Here is an 11,174-nt window from a genome sequence, read left to right on the forward strand (position 1 = left end):
GTTAATAAAATATTTGTTTCTTATACTACTTATTAACAAAAGTATTGTCTACTTTCCAATGCGTCTAACTTTTTGGGGGTTGCAGATAAGAGTATTTTGGCAAATCTAGTTTAGGGCCAAAGTTCTGAGTGAGCTGATTATTCATTCAACTGAATACATATGATAGTGTTATTTGCTTCTGTTTACTTGTATATTTATAGATTTAGAATTATCATTGAAACTCTTAATAATTTTGTATTTGTATTTGCCTTGCAAGAATATAGGCGGGAAAATTTGAAGACACATGTTGGAAAAACGGAAGATTAATAGATAACTGCAGCAATAATGAACATCTACCAATATTTCTATGATCAAACCCACATTTTGAAAGCACTAAATTAAGAAAGAAATGAAAAATCACACATATCATAAATCTTTAAGTCGCATGTAATATTTTATACTCAGAAGATCCAGCAGTGACTCACATATTCACATGGCTTGACGTAGAATTAGCTGCTCATGAATCATTCTGAATTTATCTTTGAGCCTCTTGATCTGCAAAACCACCAAAAAGTTAGACATCTTTGGAAATTGTTCATAAGGGAAACTATGTTATATAAACTATGCAATACCCTTTTCAGTTCAATTTCTATATCTCTCTTCTGCTGCCCCAATGAAAACTGCAGATTTGTTATGTCAAAAACATTTTCTAGGTCATCTTCAAAAGCAGATTCTAGGTCTTCCCGAAGGCGTGCTGGCAGCTTGTCCACAATTGGCATCAAGAGGAAACAATTGAACTGCAAAATATTAGGTATAAGTATAAGCAGTGAATAAAAGATTGAAAGGAAAATAAAGGGGATATAGTTCACCACTATTTACATGGCTTTGTCTAATAAACCACAGATTAACGCGTTATCAGTGTTTTGACATATAGTCTTCTGGTATTGCGGCTGTAATCAGACTAAACGAACTTAAAATTTGAAAAAGTGAAACAAAAAAAACAAATTATAAGGACAGTATATGATATCAAATAAATAATAACCTTTAGAAGGGTTAATAAACTTGAAACCTTGTGCTGCAGGCTACCTTGCATGTGGTTTACTTGAAACTTTTAGCATGCAGCACATACTGCTCATCCTTTAATATATTATTATGTTAATATATCATAGTTTTCTTAAATAAGAAAAAACTAGATTTTCACAAGATCCGATGTTTCTACCCGAATCATATTATTTTTCTCATAAATTTTGGATTTGATGGAATAATCAAACAGAAAAAAGTAAAGAACCATTCAATATTTTCAGTTTCATAGTAGATCTAAAAATTACAATGGCTTTAACTTCGAAGATATTTTTCTTTTATGATATCATTGCTATAATGCAAAAGCAAAAATCGTCTCTTGGCGACACTGTACACTGTAGGTTGTATATGTACTTGAACCCAGACAATCAACCCTTCATTTATACATTCACTTTGGCAAGCTTCCACGTCAGGCAGGAAAAGAGGAAATTTGCATGCCAAACACATAAAGTCATAAACAAACAAGAAACATTACAAACCTTTAATTCTGTGGAAACCAAGAAATATTCTCGTATGCCATGAAATATTTGTTGTACCAAACCATAAACAATCCTTTCAGATGAAGGTGCAAGTCTTCGGTTCCAAAGTGTACTATCCAGAAGGTCAGCAAGCTTTGTTTCAGTTGTCTGAGTTGATGTGCTAGAGTCAGTTCCAGAGGCCACGTGACTGAGCTTTACATCTAGTTGTGGCTTTGTTTCTTCCTTCTCTTGCACACTTGCTTGTGAGGGACCAGTTGCAGTAGGATTATTACAAACATTGGAATGTTCTGTTCCACCAAATGAATCTAAGAACTGGCGTAATCCAGCCCGACTCTAAAAAGTTGACAGTGGCAACATAAGATATAAAAAATGAGCTAGAAAAACATAGCTTTGCAAATAATATTTTACTCATCAGTTCTTATAGTGTCATCAGACGATCATACAACTACAAGTGTAGCTTGAGTTCAAATTAGCAAGAGAGATCATTTAAAAATACGGCATGTCAAAGTTTACCTTATTGTGTAGAGACCATGAGACATATCGTGTGGTGCTTACCAAGTCCTCCATACATCTGCAGCAAAGCAACATGGAAAAATGGCATTTAGAAAACAGTAAGTAAACAATCAGGAGTACAAATATTTTTAACAGGTACCATGTATGAAACAGAAAAAGGATAAAGGGAAGAGTGCTGTGTTATTTCATCACATCTAGGGAGGTCAACATAATTCGCCCAAAACTAAAATGAAGCTCATGATTTACTGTTTTTGTTATTTTGTTTTTCAGATTTTTATTTAAACAAAAGGCTCATGATTTCATTTGACATGTGGAAAGAAATTAAGAAACTATGCAACTGGGGGCAAGTTATAGTTTACTTTTCACGGCATGATTTTTCAGTAGATTCTGCAAAGTTGTCGAAGGCAGAGGCAACACGTCTGAGGAACACCTGATGGCCACTTAGATACTCACAATCTTTCTGTCAGAAACAAAATGCATAAACTCAGCAAGTTTGGAAAAAAAAAAACAAATAATTGCATGAAGCTGTTGGAAGTTTTCCACAAAAATGCACAAACCATTTATCCTAAGAGCTTAAGCTGTTAAGCAAATAAATTATTTTACTACTATATTGTACACACCTTCACACGAGAGTTTGAAGGGTAGACAAAGTACATGCTCATACTAACTTGTACAGAGATTGCCTCTTCAAGAAAAAACTTGTACAGAAATTCAACTTTGATTTTGAAGAAAAGAATGGCAACTACCGAGAATCAAACTCTATACCACATTTTTATAAAGGCTCTTGATGCATGTCAAGAATCATTAATCTCAAAATCATAAGCTATTAGGTAAAAACTCATAAATAGTTTGATATCTCGTAAAAGAATACAATGAGAGTACCTGAAGAAGATAAAAAGAGATTGGGAGCAATCTCTTAAGTATATGCAACAATCTCGACCCCAACTGTATCATAAACATAGAATTAATAAATTAGTTAGGGAAGCAAAACGTTAAACCTTAAAAAGCAAAACTTCTCCAGACATGAATTTTGATAAATAAAAAACATATTTTCTGAATAATGAATTGCATAAACAAATGCATTGTTCACCAAAATTTCATCAAGCTTAAATCTCCAATCTTGCCAAATAAATGTACTCAACAAACTCACCAGAAAGCAAAATCACTCAAACAATATTCAGAATAAAAAAAAACCACTCAAACATTACAAATTGAACGTACTGGTGACTAAGATTAGAAAGAGACTCTTAGCCTTTGACTAAGATTACAAATTTAATCCTCTCAGTTTCTCATTACAAATCATTCCGCTTCGAGTTCAAATAGTAGCATGTGATCCCTTTTAACTAACCTTTATTTAACCCTAACTACTAAAACTTCCCTTTATTCTTTAGTCTAACATCATGGTGTAAGTTGACTTGTAATCATAACAAATTACAAGAATTAAATAACTAAAGGAAGTAATCGAAAGGAAGATTTAACTTCTATAGCATTAATCACCTGATGAAGAAAAGGTTCAAATGTGTCATGAGCCTTTGCAACAGCAATTACACAAGCAGTCCTGGTTGGTCAAAACAGAAAACCATTTTAATGTTCAAAAGTTAGTAAAATATGAAGAATGAATAACTAAAACACGCAGAATTACCTAGAGTAGTTTGTTCCATCATGAATGTCTTCAACTCCACAAGCATTTACGATTTCTTCCCGAGTAATTGGAGGGCACTTGATTCCCCCAACTACAAAACGAAATTCAGCCATTGCCCGATGATATTGTGCACCGCCATAAAGACGCATCCCTGCATTCTACATAGAAGGATAAGCCAGCCTATCAAATGTTTGCTTTATGAGATTCTGAAAATACTTCAAAAGCTTATGCCAAATGACCCACCGCTCATATATAAAACTCACATGAAAGTGGTAATTATAGGCATAAGGTTAAACGAAATCATCATCAGCCAAAAGAAAAAGAAAAACAGTAATTATCAATAAATTTTTAAAATGGGAAAATAATATAATAAAATGAGTAGGACATAAGTACTGAGAAAAACAAGCCCAAAATGATTGTACAACTTACAGGTATTAGCTTGTGAGGAATTTGAACACCATCAGCACCAACAAATGCACCTCCATTTATTCGCTCATCTTGTAGTGTTTCACCTAAAACAAAACAAAAGTAACATTAAGGAATATAGCAATGACCATTTATCAAAAGAAGGGAGATATCCAAAGACTGAGATTTCTTTTTTCATTAAGCATTATCTACTATTCATTAGGTTTATCCATAAAAGAGAATTTAGGAAATTTACCAAACTTATCAGGAGGCGCGACAACTGTCCCTTTAAGCAGCAATGAAAGCTGAATGATAGAGAAGATGTGAGTCAGGGAAGTAAATATAGAATGAAGTATATCTTTAAGGTTCCAAAACTAGGGGTTCTAACAGCTGAATAAAACTAAATAAAAGCATTCATATGGAAGTTTATATAGAATATTGACAGACAAATAAACTTACTCCACAAGCTAAATATCCAGATTAAATAACCCTTCCGATGGTAGGAGTAATAATATCCATCAACAGAAGAAATTCACCCAATAAAGCAGGATTAGATATTTTCATATTGAGAAGAAAATTGAATTTGTGACAATAAAACCTTGGTCAAGAACATATCATGAAAAGTTCTTCCTTTCTCCTTCAGCTTGGCTTCATCCAGTGTGCTGTATATAATTTGAAGAATATACAAGTGATGAAACGAATACATACAAAGGTAACAATAAAATCAATAAATAAAATTATCACCTCTGCCCCTTCATATGAATATGATGATGTACGACAAAGATATTTTTAACTTAAATACAAACCTCAATTCTTGATTTATGTCACTCAATTTCCTTGTCACGCTCCGAGACTCCTTCTCAAGAAGTGGAATGATCAATGGTACGTTATTTATATACCTAGCAGGTTAATTCTTGGGATTTAGCTGTAGAATATAAAAAAAAATGATGGATATACTAATTATTGTCTAGACAAAAAGAATCTAAGACAGATAAACCTCTTTTGTAGTATTTCTTCCAGAAACAGCCTAAGCTTGCTGACACCTATCCTACTTCTTTCTTGCTTTGACAATGGCCTGCCCAATTTCTCCTCCAAAGATGCAACATCTTCTATCTCTCGGAAGCACACTGCCTGCATCCATAAGTACAACTAAATAGATCAAGGAAAATAAACTTCGGTTGATTTATGTTCTTCTACAAATTAGTTTGACATTTTAACCTTAAGGGATGAAGTTCAAATCCCCTAAAGAACAGTCGTAATATAATCATTAGTGTCACTATATTAAGTAATGATTTTCTATGTTCTTGTACAAATTAAAATATTGGTGTCGTGTATAGTATTTGTGTTTGTGTTTGTGTCAGTACTTGACAAATTTGTCGGTGTAGATGTGTGTGGGTCTAATATAATATAAAATTCTTGTTAGTATTGATTGTGTTGAATTCGATTACAAAGAAGCATGGTGCGTCCAATATATATATTGATTGTGTTGAATGAACCTGTTTGAAGTCATCATTGGAGGTGAATAAACAACCAGTTTCAGAACCAACTCTTCCAGAAGGCACAGAAGTAAAAAAAGGAGAGTCACCGAGAATGCATCCATCAAGCGTAGAAGCAGGCGGCGAGAGAAAAACTTCGACATCAGAAGGACGTGCAAATTGAGGTATCTTAGTATCTAACTTAGTCGAAACAATCACAGTCCTAGACAATTCAGGATCAATCTGCATTACAACGCGCCTGGTAGTAGCGTTACTCCAGTCACTACAATCTTCGAGACAGAGTATAATGAACTCCTTGTGCTGCATTTTGGCACGCACGAGTGACTCCACCGCACGTGCCTGTGCTTGTAACGCCCTATTTTTTCTGCCTGGAGCAGGAGCGATGAGTCCTGGTGTGTCTATTATGGTGAGATTTGGACAGTATTTGTATTCCACTTTTATTATTATTTCTTTTGCGGAAAATTGACAGCATGAGTCGCGTTCCAATCTCGCATTCTCACCTTCAATATAACCCTGTGAAGTTTAATTAGTTAGTTAGTTAGTTACAACAAACTAATTAGTTGTTGAAACTGTTTTAGAAATTTTTAAAAAATAAATAAAAAAGATGGACCTGGATTTGGGGAAGGGACATAGGGTGAGAAAGAGAAGGGTCATCGTCGGAGAGGAGATGGCAAGAAGGGGACTCGCAATGTGGGCCGTATTTCATGTGGAGGGTAATGGGCCGACGGGTTTTGGTGCCACCACCGACGTGGTTGAACTGGAAGCCCATTAGGGCCTCAACTAAGGCGCTCTTTCCGTCTGTTTGATGGCCCACAACAAGCACGGCGGGCGCGTCGAAGGGCGTGTGTAATTCCTGAGCGAGCGCGTGAAGTTCATTGTAGGCTTCGTAGAGACGCCACTCGTTCTCCTCCTTTTCCTCGCGTTGCTGCTCTCTTTCTTCTTCCATTGTTATGATGCCCCCGCTACTGTTTTTTGAATTCAGATAAGGAAACTCTACGCTCTGTCTCACTTCATGTCATGCACTGTTGTTTTTTGTCTTCAATAATACCTTTTGTGGCCGTTGATTTGTCCTTTAATGATAAATCAATGGTTCCTAGTCAAGGTGCAACTATCACCTTAAATTGCAAAAGTACCTCATGAAGGAACCCTTGATTATGACGTATCATCAACAGACAATGGTGCTGATAAAGACCAAAAAAACGGCTGCATCGTTCACAACGAAGCTAGGAAGATGCTACCACTCCCATTTTTTGTAATAATCGATTACATTGAATATTTTTTATTAATTAGTATTTTGTATCCTTGATTGAGGTCGTGTTTGTTTGTATGGCAATGTAGGATCGAGAACGTGACATTCTCATGATTCTCATGTATAAAATATATGTACTTACCAAATACATCATCCGTGAGAATGTTATTAGTCATATATAATAATATTTTCAAAAACATTGTTTTAAGGAATGTGAATTAATACCTTAAAATAAATACAGCCTAAAAGAAAATGTAACAAAAAAGTGTGTGAATGATGACTTCTCGCAACAAATTTAGAGTGTCTTAGACACTCTATTATGAAGTCATTTCATCTTATTATTCTTGTTGATGCAGGAAAAAACAATAAAATCTAAATAAATGTTGTTCCAACTCGTTGTCATTGCCATTTTCGTGGTTGTCAATATACGAGTGAAGAAAAGAAACACTCGTATACCCCTATGATGACATAGCGTAACACGATAATTGATACATAATAAAAATAAAAAAATTCTTAACTAATTTTAGCCTAAAAATCTCATTAACAAAATATTATATGCAATGATTTCACTCTTTTTTTTTCCTTGTCAAACAACTTCTCTTCAACATCCACCTCTTGGCTTACACACAAACTTGGAATCTCACACATAAGGATCTGATGTAGATTATTTAAAGTCATTGCAAATCGCATACTTAATCTTCTATGTGTTGACTTAAAATATATGGTAAAGTTATTTATACTTAGATTGAGTAAATTAAACTCCATAATTCATTTATTGTCAATTTATTAAATGTTTTGATGTTTCTAATAAATCATTGTTATATTTAATGTACAACTATAAATTACACGGTGATCCAACTTCTTTAAGTCAAATATAATAAATGGTTGTTATTGAAATGTTATCAAAGATCTATTATGAACAATAAAAATAACTTTTGTACCTAGATTTTGAGTTGTTAAATGAACTTTTAATGAGTTGACAATAAACAAATTATTGAATTGAAGTACTCATTTTAAACATGAATAACTTAATAAAAAAATAGTAAAACAAGACAAAATGAAAATATTTAAGAGATTTTTGATGTTGTCACCAAATTCATTAAATTGAATGTTTTTGAAAATTTCATTGATAAAAATAAAAATGTGTGCAAAAATATATCACAGTACAAATGTCGATTATGAAAAGGAAATGGTAAAACTTAAATAAAATCCATTACACCCCATATGCACTCTTCATACGATTACCTTAAATTTGATTGAGCAAATTATTTTAGTTGAAATATTTTTATTTAATCCTTAACAAGATAAAAAATATCAAATATAAATATTATCAAGAAAGTTAATTTTGATTTGACACGAGTGGATCTTCACTCATACGTATTCTACTAGTCCACCAAGTAGTATCACAGCATGCTTTTGTTGTCTATTCTTAACAAATAATGTCTAGTGACCACAACTCAAGTATTGTACGTATCAAAAGCAAGTCCATTGTTTTGTTTGGAATATTATCAAGGTAAAGCTAATTTGTTACTTTATGTTTTAGCCTCAGATTTTGGTAGTATCAATTAAATGGTATTGGATCAAAGTATATTTTAAATAGAAAATGAAATAAATTGACAACACCATTATATTAATATTTTAGGAAGAGAAAAACCTCCTTCAGTTGTAAGCTATATATATATATATATATATATAGTATTTTGATTACAAAAATGTTAGATTTGTCACGAAATGAAAAAGTAAATGAATGAAGTCTCCAGTGAGATGCATTAGCCAATGAAGGCTGCTCTATCTTTTAAGAGTGATTCAGCTGCTCTCCTCCCAGAGACCAAAGCACCATCAAATGTGGCTGAAGTCAAATAATCACCACACAAATACAAACCCGGTTCAATTATCGGGTTTTTCTTCAAATTCGTGGGTGGACACTGATTAGGTTGTGCATATCCAATTCGATAAGTCCTCAAATGCTTCCATTCCTTAACCACTCTATCCCCAAACCAACCCGAAAGTTCTTGAACCACCTTATTCACTAATTCATCATCAGACTCATCCTCAAATAACCCAACCAAAGATACTGAGATCAATGCCTTGTTTGGTGGGCCATATGACGGAGCTACATTTGTGGCAAAGAACATGTTATTCACTATTCCCTTACTAGACCCATTTAAAAACAGAACCGGGTCTTCAATTGGTATCTTATCCCGGTCCGCGGTAAAATATAAACAAACTGTACTCCGAACCGGTTCGTTAATCACCGGGTTGATCCTACCCGTTAATAGCTGAATCAAAGCTGGTTCTTCAACGCCCACGATCACTCCTAGCTCGCTACTCAAAACCTCACCGTTTTGCAACCTCACACGTGGCGATTCGGAGTCACGAAAATCGACGGAAACCGCTTTCGTGTTCAATAAGATCGAATCTGGCGGCAACCTCGCCGCTAACTGTTCCGGAATCGCCGATATGCCGTTCGCCGGAAGAGTATTTTCTCCGAGGGCGAGGCATTTGAAGATGAAATCGAACAGTCTCGATGATGTTTGGAGCTCTGTGTCGAAGAAGATTCCGCCGAAAAACGGTTGGAAGAATTTTCCGATGATGGAATCGGAAAATCCAAGCTTCTTCAGTAAGTCAATTGTGGGAGATTCCTCTGCATTAAGAATTTGTTCGTCGGTTTTTGAGAGGACGCCGATTCTGGTGGTTCCTATTAGTAATTTATCGAGAATGGAACCGATTGGATTGGCTAGGGATTTCGCGGAATCGAAGAAATGGCGAAGTGGATCAGCGACGGTGTGGAATTGGCCATTGTAGAAGATTTTTGCCCCGGAGTAGAATTTTTGGAGGTTTAAGGATTCGTAATTGAGAAGCTTTCGAGCTTCTGGATAAGCAGTAATGAAGATTTGGAAGCCACGGTCGAGGAGGAAGCCGTCGACAGTGTCGGTGCGGACGCGGCCACCGACGGCGTCCGATGATTCGAGGATGAGGAATGGGATGTTGTTGGAGTTGAGATGGGTTGCGGCGGCTAAGCCGGCGAGGCCGGCGCCGATTATGATGACTCCGGTTTTGGGAAGGGAGGAGGGAGTGGTAGAAAGTTGTGAAGAAGATTTGGGATTGAATTTGAATCTGAATGGTTTTGGAGAAGAAGAGAGGGATGGGTTTGTGGAAGGGAAGGAGAGTGTGATGATAGTCATTGGAGTTTTGGATAAGGCTTTTTTTTGGGTTGGTGGCTCATTACACCTTTTTCCAGTATGGGTCTTTGATTCTGGTGGACGTGGCTCTTTCATTGGTCACCATGATTCTCATGCATGCGTGTCTATACATAGCTACATGCAATTACTATCTAATCCCAAAACAATTGGGCCATTATTTTATATTTATTGTTTTAATTAATTTTATATTGAATTATTAATGAGAAACTTATAAATAATTGTCATATTTTAAACTGTATTTTATTAATTATTTAGTTACATAATCATACTAGCACATTGATTTGAAACATAAATGAAATTGAAAATATAAATAAAATTAAAATTAAACTTGGGAGGAAATAGATTTAATGGTTATAGTGAATAATTAGAATTTATGTTTACCTTCCCTTTTTTCTTTGTTTTTCTCAATCCAAATATTCCAAACAAAAACAGTTTTCGATCGTACATAGAAAGCATAACCTCTTTATCATACTTAGCTTTAATAATATGTGAGGCCTAAGCAAATTTATTTAATTAACTATCTTTTTATTGACTCAAAAAAAACATTCCTCTAATTCAATATTTATATATATATATATATATTATTTTAAAAAAATATTCTTTTGTATAAACCACTAGAAATATTAACTTTTTTTTTTACAATGAAATAAATATTTTATCTGTAAAATAAAAATTCTATTTATCTTCTTGAGTAAGCATTAAATAATACTACAATACTAAAAGTATTAAATTATACTTAATTTAATTACATATTACATAAGTTATTTATTTCTGGAAAAAATTTAAAATTTATTTTTAGTTCTTATAAATAAGTTATATTTTTTATTTCTTATTTATCATTGGTACAAAAGATATGAGATAAATATTAAAATAATATGGGATAAATATTTAAAATTAATGTTTAAAAAACATTAAAAAAAATTTATCAATGATAAATATAAAAAATTACAAGATAAAAAATTGTCATTGAAATATATAAAAAATTACATGACAAATATATGTCATTGGTGAACATTTATATATCATACATAAAAACATCAAACAAATATTTTTAAGCTATATATATATATATATATATATATATATATATATATATATATATATATATAAAAAAAGGGATAAATATTT

General features: G+C 33.6%; 2 protein-coding genes across 2 annotated transcripts; both read right to left on the bottom strand.

Moving 5' to 3' along the window:
* Window positions 1–286: 286 nt before the first annotated feature.
* LOC101515583 (dynamin-like protein ARC5) lies at window positions 287–6,651 on the bottom strand. The gene is made up of 15 exons (XM_004504710.4): window positions 6,205–6,651; window positions 5,595–6,107; window positions 5,096–5,229; window positions 4,905–4,997; window positions 4,697–4,760; window positions 4,355–4,403; window positions 4,123–4,205; window positions 3,694–3,851; window positions 3,549–3,609; window positions 2,934–2,996; window positions 2,411–2,511; window positions 2,052–2,109; window positions 1,539–1,871; window positions 612–776; window positions 287–534 (listed from the first exon to the last, which is right to left on the bottom strand). Exons 1-15 carry the CDS (start codon window positions 6,538–6,540, stop codon window positions 469–471), a joined length of 2,277 nt encoding a protein of 758 aa, XP_004504767.1. The 5' UTR covers window positions 6,541–6,651; the 3' UTR covers window positions 287–468.
* Window positions 6,652–8,447: 1,796 nt separating this feature from the next.
* On the bottom strand, window positions 8,448–10,179 carry LOC101488335 (15-cis-phytoene desaturase, chloroplastic/chromoplastic). Its single transcript, XM_004504711.4, has one exon. The coding sequence runs from the start codon at window positions 10,119–10,121 to the stop codon at window positions 8,613–8,615; it is 1,509 nt and encodes a 502-aa protein (XP_004504768.1). The 5' UTR covers window positions 10,122–10,179; the 3' UTR covers window positions 8,448–8,612.
* Window positions 10,180–11,174: the final 995 nt, after the last annotated feature.

Source organism: Cicer arietinum, chromosome 6, assembly GCF_000331145.2.
Source record: "Cicer arietinum cultivar CDC Frontier isolate Library 1 chromosome 6, Cicar.CDCFrontier_v2.0, whole genome shotgun sequence".
NCBI lineage: Eukaryota > Viridiplantae > Streptophyta > Magnoliopsida > Fabales > Fabaceae > Cicer > Cicer arietinum.